At 33.0% G+C, this 15,935-nt stretch overlaps 2 protein-coding genes across 2 annotated transcripts; one reads left to right on the top strand and one right to left on the bottom strand.

Moving 5' to 3' along the window:
* Positions 1-5,566: 5,566 nt before the first annotated feature.
* Positions 5,567-6,316, bottom strand: LOC131635668 (uncharacterized). The gene has a single exon (XM_058906308.1). The coding sequence runs from the start codon at positions 6,314-6,316 to the stop codon at positions 5,567-5,569; it is 750 nt and encodes a 249-aa protein (XP_058762291.1).
* On the top strand, positions 6,315-9,667 carry LOC131635667 (pyrophosphate--fructose 6-phosphate 1-phosphotransferase subunit beta-like). The gene is made up of 7 exons (XM_058906307.1): positions 6,315-6,524; positions 8,368-8,538; positions 8,636-8,747; positions 8,958-9,022; positions 9,220-9,304; positions 9,541-9,585; positions 9,627-9,667. Exons 1-7 carry the CDS (start codon positions 6,315-6,317, stop codon positions 9,665-9,667), a joined length of 729 nt encoding a protein of 242 aa, XP_058762290.1.
* The last annotated feature ends 6,268 nt before the right edge of the window (positions 9,668-15,935 follow it).

The raw sequence follows: 15,935 nt of genomic DNA, 5'->3' as shown, positions 1-15,935 counted from the left end.
AAGAGTGTCATGAATATTAGCTTGCAGAATAGTGTTCATAGGAATCCTGATAACCATAAACAAAAACCACAAATTCCAACAAGGAGAAAAATACCAATGACCCTTAAAGAAAAATTCAGAGACAATAGAATTACTACTGATACTTAAGATCGAAGGAACTCCAAAGAAGTGAATTGAATTAGAGGATCACCTGCCCAAGCATCAGTAATGTATTGACAAAAATATATGTTTGAATGTTAAAAGAAATAATAAAAATATATAATTTATCAAAAAATAATTTAATCGAGTAGTTTAGTGGCTGAAAATTTCACCCCTTAAAAGAGAATAAGTAAAATGTCGCAAGTTCAAACTTACGTCTCTGCAGTCGGATATCCTTGGTAACCAATCAAATTGGTTTTAGGGATATATCAGTTAAATAAAAAAAATCACGATAGTATCTACTATTAGAACTTTTGTATCATTAAATCAATTTAGTTGATAATTACATAGAGACATTATATAGATATATAAGTGATTTCCAACCTGGTGTATTTCATTTATTTTAAAAGTGAAATATCTACCACTATACTACTTTAAAAAAATTGGGTATAATCTCACATGAGTGTGCTTCTTTTTCTATTGGCGGCTTCTACTAAACAAAAATGCTAAAAAATCATTTTGACAACTATGATGTTGGTTTAGAAACTTAATAGACCTATCTTATTTATGGTAAAAGTGTGATAAAGCACATGGATATGAACGGATGCGCAATAATCACTATAAACATCTTAATCTAATATGTACAAGTACACTGCTTTTTAATCAAAACTCAAATACAAGCTATAAAAAGAAATATGAACTATTTTGGCACTAATACGTATAGTTAATTACTTCCAATATGACAATGATAAATAATGCAAAGTGGTAAACTGCTAAACTAAGATATGAACATGAAATGATGTCGTGCAATATTTGTTAACAACTTTTGAGTCTCGTTTTTATAATTAATGCTTTAACCAACTATCTTAAAAGTTTTGGTAGAATGAGAGCATTATTAAAAGTGATGTAGCATATATAGAAAAATCAAAGCATTTTTATAAAAACAAAACGCTTTTGATTGGTTTAAAAATGAGAGCACTTTTGAAGAAAAATGCTCTAGTTGATTTTTTAGTTTATCATGTTTATATTTAAATAAAAATAATTGTTAAACATTCAAATTTTAGTTAATCTTTTTTAAATAATGCTTCAGAGTATTCTAAACATATATGAAAAAATTATTTAAAAATTTAAAAATTAAAAGATAAATAAACAATTTTTTGAAATTTTACAAAATAAAATAGATTAAAACTGAAAACATAAAATTCTATAAAAACTAAAATGTTGTTTTTCTAATAAAAATTAAAAATTAAAATTTAACATATTTATAATGTAAAAGCATATTTAACCAATTAAAAAAGATAAATTCTTTGGTACCTATGAGTTTTAGTTGAGTATTGGTACTTTTAGTATAAATTGATTTTAATATTTTTTAAAGATAAAATAAAACAAAAAAATGTTGTGATATTAAATACTATTATTTAATTGAATAAAAGTACCGGTACTCAACTAACCTCAAAGATACTGGTACCTTAAAAAAATAACATTCTCCAAACATCATTTTCCAATTGAAAAATGAGGTTAAAATAACATTCTCCAAACATCAACATCATTTTCCAATTGAAAAATGGGGTTGTTACAAAATAGAGTCCAAAGAATTTCAGACACGTGGCAAGATCAAATTTCTCATTTTTAGCTTTATTTGAGAGAAAAATCACTAGTTATCTTAGATGTGTGAACGTAAGAGCAAGTGGTATTAAAATATTCCTTTTTATTTACTAAAATTGAAATATAATTAAAAGGCAGTTTAACTGTACCATGTCCGACTGCTTTTTATAATTATAATTAATTATCAACTATGATAGAATCCATACAACTGACTAACAGAAAGTTGTTATGGTGTAGAGAAGAAGAGAATGAACGATAGTGGTGAAGTTTGTTATTCATTCAATGTGATAGAATAATACAAGATAGTGTTATATATACATAGATGAAGTAAGCCAGTGGTATATTGCCACCTGTGTATGTAATCTAAACTAATTACATAAAAGGAAGAAATTAATCAAATACTACAATACTACAATATACTCCAATATGCCCCCTCAAGTTGGACTGTGCAAACTGCATAGGCCTAACTTGGACATGATAGAGGAGAAAGCTAGATAGTGTAGAGGCTTGGTAAAGGCATCTGCCAGCTGAGCTGTAGTAGAAATGGGAAGCAAGTGAATGAGGTTGGATTTTATCTTCTCTCTTACCACATGACAATCCAATTCAATATGTTTGCTCCTTTCATGAAAAGTCGGGTTATGAGCTAGGTAAATAGCAGACTTGCTATCACAGTACACAGAAGCAGGTTGAGGAAAAATAATATTGAGATCTTTAAACAAGTAGTGCAACCACTGGACTTCACTAGTGAGAGAGGCTAAAGCTCTATATTCAGCCTCAGTGGAGGATCTAGATACTGTGTTTTGTTTCTTGGACTTCCAGCAAATGAGAGAGGAACCAAGAATCACACAGAAACCTCTGACAGATCTTCTAGTAGTAGGGCATCTGGCCCAGTCAGAATCAGCAAAAGCAAACAATTTTAAAGGGCTAGAGGCTGAGAACATGATACCTTTAGCAGGGCAAGTCTTGAGAAACTTCAACACCCTAGTTGCAGCCTGATAGTGAGACTCAAGAGGATTGGCAACAAATTGACTCAAATGCTGAACAACAAATGAAATATTAGGGCGTGTGTTAGTCAAGTAAAGTAATCTCCCAATCAGCCTTCTAAACAAGGTTGTGTCTGCCAGAGGAATCCCATCAGTAGGGGACAATTTAAGATTAGGATCAATAGGAGTAGAGGATGGTTTACAAGCAAGAAAACCTGTATCCTCGAGCAACTCAAGAGTGTATTTCCTCTGATTCATGAAGATGCCTGTAGAAGATCTGGAAATTTCAAATCCCAAGAAAAACCTGAGGGTGCCTAAATCTTTGATTCTAAATTGCTGATCCAAAGTAAGTTTGACTTGATGAATCTCAGTTAGAGAACTACCAGCAATAACTATGTCATCTACATAAACAAGGATAGCAGTGAAACAGTCTTTTTGAGATTTCACATACAAGGATTGATCAGCTTGGGATTGGGAGTAGCCTAAAGATATATGGAAAGAGGAGAGTTTAGAGTACCACTGCCTGCTAGCCTGTTTAAGACCATACAGGGATTTTTGTAGCTTGCATACCTTAGATGGAGAAGCAGAGGAAATGCCAGGAGGTAGAGTCATATATACCTCTTCATGAAGATCACCATGAAGAAATGCATTGTTGACATCCAACTGTTCAATGTGCCATCCCTTAATTGCAACAACAGATAAGAGGACTCTAACAGTTGTAATCTTGGCTACAGGTGAAAAAGTGTCAAAAAAATTAATACCCCCCATTTGTGTGTAACCTTTTGCTACTAGCCTAGCCTTATATCTCTCAATAGAGCCATCAGCCTTGTATTTCACCTTATACACCCATCTACATCAAATGGGAACCTTTCCTGCAGGAAGATCAACCACACTCCATGTATGGTTTTCTTCAAGAGCAAGTATTTCAGCAGCCATAAGTGAGGAAAGAAGAAAGAGGATAAAGGACCTTAGGGGATGAGGGATATGTAGTGGAATAACAATGATAGTCCTTTAAGTATTGGGGAGGTTGAGAAGCTCTAGAAGATTGTCTAGTGGGAACAATAGGATGCTCTACAGATTGAGAGGAAATTTGTTGAGTAGGAACAGGTAGAGAGGTAGAGGTAGGCTGAGTATTAGCATAAGGAACATAACTGAGGGAGATAACAGACTGGATAAGAGGAGAGCTAAGAGTCTGGTTAATAGGAGAGCTAGGAGACTGTGTCACTGACTCAGACTGGATAATAGGAGGAGGAGAGAGAGTCATGTCACTGTCACTAGAGGAATTGGAAATAGGAGAAAGAGTCATATCAGTTGCACTCTGCTGCTGATTAGGAAAGAGGTTGGTTGTACCAGCAGTAGGAGAGATGTCATCCAAGTTTTGGAGACTTTGAGAAGTGACAACAGGATCAGAGGAGGGAGCTAGAGGTTTCTTAAAAGGAAAAGTTGTTTCATAAAAAATGACATTTCTTGAAATGAAGATGTCATGTGTGTCTAGGTCATAAAGGATGAAACCCTTTGTACCTTCCTTGTAGCCAAGGAACACAGCTTTTCTAGCTCTAGGTTTGAACTTTGTCCTATGAGCTTGAAGAGAAGTAGCATAAGACAGACAACCAAAGACTTTTAGGTGGATCATGGATGGAGGTTGGTTGAATAGAAGTTCATAAGGACACTTATTGTGTAGAAGAGGACTAGGGAGTCTATTAATAATATGAACAACCTGCTGTATGCAAAATGTCCAAAGGTTTAAAGGCACATTAGAATGAAAAAAATTGATCTGGCTGTGTTAAGAATATGCTGATGCTTTCTCTCTACTACCCCATTCTGTTGAGGGGTTTCAACACAAGTTCTTTGATGGAGGATGCCATTTGACTGGAGGAAATCAGATACGGCAATGAATTCTGTGCCATTATCTGATCTTAAACACATAAGGGTGGTGTGGAATTGATTTTCTATAAAGGCAATAAAATTGATAAGGGATTGTTTTGTGTGATCTTTGGTTTTCAAAAAAATAACCCAAGTGAGTCTTGTGTAATCATCCACAAGAGTTAGAAAATATTTATGGCCAAGAATAGAAATGGTGGAAAAAGGACCCCATAGGTCAGTATGTAAGATATTAAAAGGAATCAAAGACTGAGATGTACTATTAGGAAATGTAAGCCTTCTTTGTTTAGCAAAGTGACAAGAGTCACAAGGTACATTATCAGTATTACATGTAATGAAAGGAAAGAACTTAGAAATAGTATGTAAACCTATCTTGAAAATGTGGCCTAACCTAAGATGCCACAGATTACAATTGTTTAGGGAAGTGAAATTACAAGAGGTATTAACAGAGGTATCACAAGACTTATTAGAAGAGGAAATACAAGTTGATGTGTCAAGAATATAGAGCCCCCTGTGCAGATTAGCTATACCAATCACAGTCTTTGAGTGACTCTGCACAATGTGACAAGTATTAGCATTGAATTGAACTGAGCAATGGTTGTGACTAACAAGTTTAGCAACAGAAATTAGGTTAACATGAAAAGTAGGAACATAGAGGACATTGTATAGAGTGAGGGATGAGGAAATCACAATAGTGCCAGAGATAGATGTTATAACTTGTGTGCCATCAGGGAGACTAACAAGAATGGGAACAATGGTATGATGAGTAGTAAAAGAAGATAAATCAAAATTAAAGTGACCAGTGGCTCCTGTGTCAAGGATCCAGAGATGAGAATGATTACCATTAACATTGGTTGAATGAGAATTCATAACCAACGGAGTGGTGGAAACAGAGTTAGTTGTGGAGGTAGGTTTGGATTGTTGGAGCAGGTAAAGCCAAATGAAGGTGTGCTTGAACCCTAAGGAGAGGCATCAGATGCATTGTTGGCACTAGCTTGAGATGATGAATTCCCTTGAGACTTAGCCTTGTTTCTATAACTAGGGGGATATCCATGCTTGATGAAGCATGTATCAACTGTGTGATTGGTGCGGCCACAGTGTGTACAAACACGATTTCCCCCTCTTGCAGCACTAGAACCTTGATTCCTACCACGAGAAGGATGTGTACCCGGTTTGGCAGCATAGTTTCCCTCATGTGATTGAACCTGTAGTGCAGAAACAGTCTCAGACGAACCTGCAGAAGGAATAACACTAGCTACCACACTATCCATCTCACGTTCTTGCTGAATCACAAGGGAGAAAGCCTTATCAATGTTAGGTAATGGATTCATCATCATAATCTGAGATTTAGAATGGGCAAATTTCTCTGTAAGGCCTTTGAGAAATCTAATAACGTAATCTTGTTCCCTATACATCTTAATGGAAGCAATAGCACCACACAAGCAAGGTATGGCACAAGAACAGAACGGAATCGGTCGATAATTCTCTAACTCATCCCACATTACTTTCAACTGAGTAAAATAGTTAGAGACATCGAGATTACCTTGACGAAACTTGTATAAATCCTCTTGAATGTCAGATATGCGGAAGATGTCGCTGTGAGAAAACCTAATCTGCAAGTTCTTCCAAGCATTGGATGCATTCTCAATCCACATAATCGATTTGGCAATAGATTCGGAAGTTGAGTGTTGTATCCAAGCAAGAACCATGTTATTGCAGCAAATCCATGGAGCATACATAGGATCCGAGACTGGTGGCTTGACAAAGGGTTCCATCGATGAATCTTTCATTGTTCTTGGAGATGAGTGCAATGTGCATCGAACGCGCTCAAGTATGGTAGTTTTTATCGGTGAGAGGTGGAGTAACAAGAATGAGTGCCGGATTCTCGTTGGGATGAAGATAAAACAGATTTGCAGAGTTTGTGGTGAAATCGGCGTAGCTCTGTGTCGCCATTGAAGAGAGCACAATCGGAAGAGGAAGCGATCAAGAAGGAGAAAGAAAACAAGAGAGGATCGCAGCAAAAAAATCAATGGCTACCAGAGCTAATGTAGCTCTGATACCATATCAACTATGATAGAATCCATACAACTGAATAACAAAAAGTTGTTATGGTGTAGAGAAGAAGAGAATGAACGATAGTGGTGAAGTTTGTTATTCATTCAATGTGATAGAATAATACAAGATAGTGTTATATATACATAGATGAAGTAAGCCAGTGGTATATTGCCACCTGTGTATGTAATCTAAACTAATTACATAAAAGGAAGAAATTAATCAACTACTACAATACTACAATATACTCCAATATTAATTTATTCATATATTAAAAAAATATATATGGTAGTCATTTAACTCATTTTAGAATTACTTAATTAAAATAATATTTTATTTTATTTTTTTAAATTTAAACATATATTTTATGAATTTAATTGATATATATTAAAAGTGTAAAACAGTTTTACACCATGGTATACCATAACAATCAAATTTTTATAATTATTTAAATTTTGTCTTAATCAACTACCTAATCAACTACCTAACTAAGAATATAACATGCCTATTAACACCCTTAATTACCCTTTTGTGGATTTTAATTTTGCACTAAGATATGCCCATTTTGGTAACTTGCTAAATCAAAGTTCACTTACACCAATCATATTTCACCATTAGTCCAAGTGGCACCCTTTCTTCATTTTTCCTATTGATTCTTTCCATACACCAAATTAATCATTGTGTAATAATATTATTTGAAATTTGGCCTGACCCGATAGACATTACCATGCACACTTTCAATATACGATTTCATTCCTATTTCCATCTCATTCTCACTTTTACATTCATTCTGCTTCCTCCCTTCTCTCTCCACACAAAGCCTGCGACTGATTATTCGAGCTCCTCTGCGTTCCACTGGTAACACAAAAACGTTTCTCCCTTCTCTCTTCTTCATCATGTTTTCTTTTCATTTTGATTTTTATAACAACTCATGTTTCTTCATGTTGCGATTCTTGGGTTTTTCGTCATTCTGTTTTTCATTTTTATTGCGATTTGGGGGTTCTTCACACCATTTTAGGGTTCTTCATGGGTTATTCGTTGATGTTTCAAATCTGGTTATATTGAGTTTCTTCATGAGATTTGGTTATTCGTTGATGATTTTAATCTGTAATGTTGTAAAGTTGTGGTTTTTAGAGTGATATCTTTAGTGATTTTGATAAAGTTTCATAAAGTTCTTTTTTTATATAGTTGTGAAGTTGTGATTTTTATACTGATTTGAATATTTACTTTTCATGGATACTGATTTTGTAAAGCACATTTATGAATATGTTTATAAATATTCATAAACTTGTCATTTTTATAAAGTAGTTATTTGGAAAAAGTTGTGATTATCATCTGTAAAGTTGTGATTTTTATAGTGATATCTTTAGTGATTTTGATAAAGTTTCATAAAGCTGTGACTTTTATAAAGTTGTGAAGTTGTGATTTTTATACTGATTTTAATATTTACTTTTCAGGGATACTAATTTTTAAAGCACATTTATACATATGATTGAACCAGAGCTTGCATTTGCTGATCTAAATGATGACATAGCTTGTGCAAATGCCCATCTCCAATGTATTGTATTTGAACCGAGGTGCCTATCTCTCTGCATCACAATTTTCACTCATAAGGACTTGCAATCATGTATTGTTGGTTCCCTATTGTACAATCATTATGAAAATTTATTTATAAACTCATTTGTACATGCTATTGTTCTATTTGCAGGTCCAGCATCTGATTGCAGCACTCAATGAAATTCTTGCTAATGATACAGTAGATGAGGCTGGTTTGTGGAAGAAGAAACTCACTTATCAGTCATTGGAGCTTTTTGACTTTTTACCTCAAGCAATCCAAGAACAATTGTTGCTTGAAAGAGATCCACATGGAAATGTTCAGGTACCTAAAATTGCATAGCACTATATTTTGTGCTTATTTGTCTCCTTTATGCAATCTGAATCAGTATCATTGTTAACGTCGGTATGTTCACATTTAGGTTGCCAAAATTGAAACAAAGAAAATGGTTATCGAAATGGCTGAAACTGAGTTGGGAAAGAGAAAGCAAGAAGGAAAGTATACAGGAGAATTCAAAGGCCAGACTCTTTTGGGTAATTTATCTAATTTAATATTATTCCATGTTGTAAATTGTATTAAACCTTTATATGATTTAAACAGAGGTTATAAATACCTAACTTTTTATAACACCATTAACTTGTATTACATTTTCTTCTGCTCTCATGCATGGTATGTATGTTCTTTGCCCGTTTAACTTCATTTGTTAGAACTTGCAGTTACCCGGATTTGTTAAAAATGTGCAGTTATGAAGGTAGATGTGGGTTGCCAACAAATTTTGATGCTAATTATTGCTATGCTCTTGGTTATGGTGCTGGAACCCTCCTTCATAATAGTGGCAAGACTGGACTAATATCATAAGTTTGTGCTCTTATTTATGCCTTTATCTTTTCTTTATCAACTTAAAAATTTCTTATAGATATTTATAATTAATTGCAATTTCAAATTGTTATTTTCATGTATAATGAACTCATAATTTGATTGGTTTTTCTATGATACTTTGATTAGGTTGGAAATTTATGTGCTCCAGTAAAAGACTTGACAGTTGGTGGAACTGCACTCACCTCACTCATGGATGTAGAGAGGAGACATGGTACACATTTTTATCTACATGAACTTTGTTTTGCATCACTTCTTTTTCATTAAATTAGAAACCATGCAATAGTATTTTGTTACAAAATTACAATGTTGTTGCAACTTCGATCCGCTATTATAAAACTCGGATTGTTAAGAAAAAATTGTAGAAAGTTTTAGCATGTCGCAGTATAATTTTGTATGAATGCATTTTTCATTGTTTTGTTGTAAAAGAATATGTAATTTTCTTTGCAGGTAAATTTAAGCCTGTTATTAAGAAGGCGGTGGTGGAGCTTGAAGGTATATATATTCCATAAACCCTTATGGTGTGTTTGTTTTAGATGATTTTGTGAAGAGAGAGTTTAGTGAGAGAGAAGTATAAGAGAAATGGTCTATTTCTCTTGCTTGGTTGTAGGGATGGCAAAGAGACCCAAACCCGTGGGGCCCATCCGCACCCGAACCCGAGTCAACGGGTGAAAACCCGAGTTGACTGGGTTTGGGTTCGGGTTCGGGTGCCACCCGATATTTCGGGTGTGGGTTTGGGTAGTGTGAAACCCACGCCCGAAACCCGAAATCACACCCGATTATATATATATATAATATATTATATATAATATATATAATATATATATATTATATATAATATATATAATATATATAATTTATATATTATATATAATATTATATATATATATATATATATATATATATATATATATATATATATATATATATATATATATATTTGTGGAAAGTTGTAAGAAAATTGTAGGAAAAATATATTATGTATTTTGTTGCGGGTATGGGTTTGGGTGAAAAAATCCAAACCCAACGGGTATGGGTGTGAGTGTTATTTTATCACCCGAATAGTTTTTGGGTTTGGGTTCGGGTTCAGGTGGTAATTTCGGGTTTGGGTAGTATGAAACCCGGACCCGCGGGCACCCGTTGCCATCCCTACTTGGTTGAGAGATGAAATAGAGAAGAGAGATCAATTTTTGTGGGCCCATGCACTTTTTCATTTCTCTCCTGAGATGAGAAGAAAACAACTTTTAACTACTGAGTTCTTGTTTTTCCCCAATTACCCTTAACCTTATGTTCTTAGTTAAACTAGTACTATTTAATTTCATTAACATTTCATTCACAAATATTGCCTACAAGATACTACTTTACGTTGTATTATTATCAAAATGTTATTATCATAAATTATTTTAAGATAAAAATTAACAATTTTTATTTTAATTAAATTAAAAATGAATTAATTAATTAACTCATTGAGTTTAACTGCAAAATTAAATTAATTTTGAAAAAAGTATTATTTAGTTTAGGGACATTATTGTACTTTTAAAAAAATTTACACTTCTCTCTTCTCTATTTCTCCTTTCATTCTCTTATACCAATCACTATTTCAAATCTACTTCATTTCTTATTCTTTTCTCTCTTCTCACACCCTCTCTTATCTATTTCTCTCTTCACAACTTCTCTTCTAAACCAAACACACCCTTAATGTTTCAGGCTTGACGCCCCGCTGAAGCAGTGACTTGTAACTTTCTCCCATACTGGCTGACTATATTCCATGTTGGATTGTTCAGGAGAACCTTTCAATCTATTTCATGTTGTAATGCTGGCATTTAATTAATAATTTAGAGGATTTCCCCAAGAATTTTGTATGTACTCTCTATGTAGTAGGATGAAAGTTGGGCACACAACTCGGTGACAAGCTGTAGTTTGTGTAATTTTTGTATTTTGTTGCACTTGCTTTTCTATTTTATAAGAAGATAGTACAATTTTTAAACTACACAATAGGAACTGTACACGCTAGATATTAGGTAAAAGATATCACATTATCCTGAAAATAAACTGTATGACTGGTTGACAAAGAACTTGTATTTTTCTGCTCCAACTTTTTTATGGTCATGCTCATTAAATCATAGAAAATTTATCTGCTATAACTATTCTGGCTGTATAGCCTGCACTTAAATATTCTTTCATTTTCGATTCTAGCTTCTAATGTGTATCAAAACAGCTGTCATTTTCAAATGTTTCTTTTTTGTAATTTTGTAGGTATGAATATATGTATTTTTGTGTTTGAACTGTGTTTCATTTCTTCAATGCATTTCATACCCCATTCATTTTTTACCCAATTTTATGCCTTAACATATTTGTTGTTAACAAATGACTAGGTTACTTGACAATAAAGTGGTTTCTATAAATATGCTTTAAGATGGTCTATGTCATAGTTTTTCAAATGTTTCATCTACTAATATAAACTCTGATATACATCTGTATGCTATGATTTTCTAATTTTTAGGCTTTTATACATCTCTTTCTTTTGTCGAATGGTTTAACATTTACACTGTCGTGTTTTTGTAGTACTGTCGGCACCTGTTTTTTTAAAGCTTGTGTAATACTTAAATACTTTTTTATTCTCTCAAACTCAACATGACAGCAGGAAAATTTCACATTTAAATCGTTTCACACATTTGTTCTTTCTTTGTAATGGTTTCTCTAAATAGGTTTGTCTAATGCTATGTGTAATCATTTGTCTGATTTTTCTCTTTTCATACAAACCCTTTAATGATTATATCTTTGCATGTCAGTAAAATGGCTTAATTGTTACATGGTTTCAGACATCTGCCATTTTATGTGTTTTCCCTGGTCTAAATAGGTTTGCGTATTGGTCTGTGTAATAGGGTGTGTAATGGTTTTTCAATTGATATAACTTTGTTTATTATCTATAATTTTTTATTGCTTCTTGAGATTGGTTTTTTAGAATGTAGTCTGTATGTTTAGTAAACAAAGATAATTGTTTTTTAATTGGAAACATAAGCTCATGAAGTGGAACAAATGAAATTTGTGGAGCAATGTTTTCTTCGATTTATGTATTTCTACGTGCTTTTTTGAAGTTTATATAAAAGATCACTAATTTTCTATTTGACATGTGATTTTCTTTTGTCATCAAGTCATGCCATAACTTTTAAATTTAAGTCTAAATTGATTATTTTTGTGTAAATGAAAGATATGTGTTAATGGCTATGGTGGTGTCACCAACATTGCAAAAAAATATTTAATACAAAATTATTTTATTAATATTTTACATATTTTCATGACAATTGCATTTGAATCAAGTACCTAACTAAGAATAAAGCATACTACTAATCACTCTAATTTACCCTTAATGAAAATAATAATTACCTTTACAAAAACCCTTAATTGTAATTTGTTAAGCCCTGTCATATCCCAGTTAAAGCCACGCTGAGACCTTTGGCCATTAAATTAATTTAATTCTACTAGTTACATTTAAAATATTAGATATGAGTGATTGTGATGCACGTATAACAAAATTTACATTAAAATGCATATCAATTAATCTCACATTTTATATGACAATATAATTAAATAATTTAACAAGATTTATTAAAATGAGTACAGTGATTTATGTCGCATAAAATATTTAAATTTTTATAACCAATATATATATATATAATAATTTTTATTTTATATTATAACTATATAATATATAAAAATATATCAAATAAAAAATTTTAAAAAATATAAATTGAATACGCGAGACTCACTGTTAAGAAATATGGTTGTCCTTAACTCAACCCTACAAAATCGACTAGTAGGGTGCGAATTGCCCCCCACTTATAAGCATTATATGATGGAGACTCTTAACACACCCCATCACACCCAGTACTAAACCACCGAATCTTACCATATTAAAAACTATGGTTGGACCTAACTCAACCCTAAAAAACCGTCTACCCTCACTTATAAACACATGTTTAGGTCATATATTGTCTGATGTGAGACTCTAAACACTCACATGTTGTGTGAAGTATTTAAATTTCCATAACAAAAATAATTTTCTAGAATGGTTAAAAAAATTACTTTAATAGTTGTTTTTATAAATCACTTTTTAGTGCTCTAGTGGTCCCATGTATAATTAAAAATAATTTTTAATATCTAAAAATAGAGAATTTATATGTTTGATTTAACGTTTGAGACATTTAAAATTGATTCTGGACGTATAGAATTGATTTTGACGTGTTTGGTTGATCTCGAGCAGAATTGATTAAGCTTTCTAGAATTGATTCTAGTTGAAGCTAGGATTTGTAGCTTTTGATCAAACGTGTTTTTTACACTAGAATTTATTATTAAACTCACTTTTCCAAAAATTTCTCCCAACATAAATCATTTTACCGTGAACTCACTTTTATCCAGAATCAATTTTAAATAATCAATTCACTCAAAATCAATTTTTTTACCGCATAACCAAACACATGCTTAATTGCAACAAACGGTTTTACAATTTCACACTTCCAGTTAATTATAACATGTATTTGACTTTAAAGGGATCACTACTTTTCAGCCAACTTTCACGTGTTTTGTAGAGAGAAGCTAGAGCTTCTCTCTCTAAAAACTTAATGTGGTTCCCCTCCCATACCTCGTGGTGTGTGGTGGGTTTGTCTCCCGAGATTCAGGTTTTCTTCCCCAAACACGGTTTTGGTTCTCACAGAGTGTTTTTCTATTCTCTTTCCTAGTTTCTCTCTCTTCATCCTCTTGGTTGCATGCAAACCAGTCCCAGGAGTTTCAATCTGTGAACCCTCTAGATCTAGTTTTAGTAGATTCTTTAAGTGTCTTTAATCTCTCCTCTTGCAGTGGCCTTAAGATTAGTATGGAGTGCTGGAAAAATATTACCCTCTCTGTCATACCCCAAAATTTGCCCTCATATATTTACAAACGTCATTTATTTCGAATAAATAAATTGACACAGTTGGTAAGAATTTGAGCGTGAATGGTACATTAGCGCGAGGTCCCGTGTTCGAGTCCCACTACTAACATTTTTTTATTTTATTTGTTACTAATTTAATCTTCGTTTTAAATTACTTTTTCTAAAAATCACAAAAAGTTGTTCTTTATTTGCAATTAATTTTCATAGTTTTTTTACTTTAGAAAGATTTTAAATTCTACACTTTTTTTACATTTTAGGTTAGTTTTTTTTGATTAAATATAATCATAAGAACTCAATTAAAACAATTCCTTTTATTTGGGCTTTTGGTTATTTTTAATTAATTTTGGTCCATTAAATTTAACCTAATTTTGTATATTATAAAAAGGAACTAATCCTGATTACATAGACCATACATTCACGTACAACAAATCCTAACCTATTCTCTCCCACTTTTCACACAGAAAGTTCTAACCATTAACTCTGATTCTCACTACATGTAAAACAGGAAAAATTGAATCACAAAAGAGAAAATCCAAGAAACCGTGGCATTGAAGGAAAAATCGCAGACCAAGTTCCAGCATAATTTGAGTCACACAAAGCGTCCCAATACATTCCTTGGTGCACATCGATCGACCCCAGACATTCACATCCAAGCATGGCCTCCTGAATCGTAAAGCTCATAATCCGGTTTCATGGCTTTTTCTTTAATTTTCGATCTCGCATATTCACGCATGTTTAACACGATTTGATGGTATATTTATGATTGTGATGATGTTTAGAAATTTCCTGTGCCATTGATTTTATGTTTAGTTACAGGTATGGTGATTCACCATAATCAGGGTTTATATTCATGAATTTGGGGATTCATAGTTAGAGAAAGAATTAGCCAAAATTGATGGAACCATTGGGTTCAGCGGACGATTTTTAGTCAACATATATCCTTGGTTTCGATTTTAGGATTGGTTTTGTTGGGTTTTAATTTTGCAGGGGTGAAGCTTCATCTGTATCGTACGAAGAGGAGAATGCAGCGAAGAAGAAAAGCCAAGGGAGGGGGCGCGCGATCCCTTTACGTTTTAATTTTTAATTCGATTTCATTCCAAATATATATTAATCAATTGATTAACATTACCAGCGAATGACTGTGGCCAAGTGGTGGAGCGTGTGCCTCCAATCCCTTCATCCCTCAACACGCGGGTTCGATCCCTGGGGGATTATCTTTTGTTGTTTAATTTCTCATCATAGATTGCTCACTAATCCAGTGCTATACGCCCACGTTGGACCATGGAACATCCCACGCGTCAACCATCAGATCCCTCTCTCCTAAGATCCAACGCACGTGGATACGCCAGTGCACTATGGACACTCAGTCATGCACCACACTTGAACAGAGCTAAGCTCCTCTAACTTTTTTTATTTTATTTTTAATTGCATAAAGCTTTCTTTATTACATTTATTTGTTTATCCTCTTTTTCTTTCTTTTATTTCTCTTTTAAACAAATTATCTTTATAATAATCATTTATTTTATTTAATCGAAATTTGATTTTTTTCGTAAATATCAAAATTTCCTTTACAATAATAATTAAACCACTAACGCATACCTTCTTGGGTCACAATAAGTTTTCTTAAAAAAACTTTTAGGGTTTGTAAACCTTTAGGGTTTGTGATCAACTAGGGTTTAGATCAGTCAATGCACTAACCTTTTTCTGTTTTTTTTCAAATTTTCAGGATTAATCAGGATTCTCCGACTACGCGCCACGCCCTTCACAAAGCTAAGTCTTTAAATTATTTCATTTTAAAAGTCCGTTTCGTTTCCTTTTGATTTTAGGGTTTGCCCTTATATCTCTGAACTGTGCATACATTCACCTTTCTCTATTACTTGCTTTGCCATTTTTCAGGGTTAACCCCTAAAGGCGC

The sequence above is a fragment of the Vicia villosa genome, unplaced genomic scaffold (assembly GCF_029867415.1).
Source record: "Vicia villosa cultivar HV-30 ecotype Madison, WI unplaced genomic scaffold, Vvil1.0 ctg.001530F_1_1, whole genome shotgun sequence".
Classification (NCBI taxonomy): domain Eukaryota; kingdom Viridiplantae; phylum Streptophyta; class Magnoliopsida; order Fabales; family Fabaceae; genus Vicia; species Vicia villosa.
The sequence above is the reverse complement of the archived record's forward strand: the minus strand, read 5'-3'. Positions and strand labels throughout refer to the sequence as shown.

Bases quoted from the DNA above. Each gene is read 5' to 3' on its own strand.
- LOC131635668 (XM_058906308.1), bottom strand. From the start codon at position 6,316: ATGGTTCTTGCTTGGATACAACACTCAACTTCCGAATCTATTGCCAAA.
- LOC131635667 (XM_058906307.1), top strand. From the start codon at position 6,315: ATGTTATTGCAGCAAATCCATGGAGCATACATAGGATCCGAGACTGGT. The intron at 8,539-8,635 runs GTACCTAAAATT...GTTCACATTTAG, and splicing joins ATCCACATGGAAATGTTCAG to GTTGCCAAAATTGAAACAAA. The intron at 9,023-9,219 runs GTGCTGGAACCC...TACTTTGATTAG, and splicing joins TTGCTATGCTCTTGGTTATG to GTTGGAAATTTATGTGCTCC.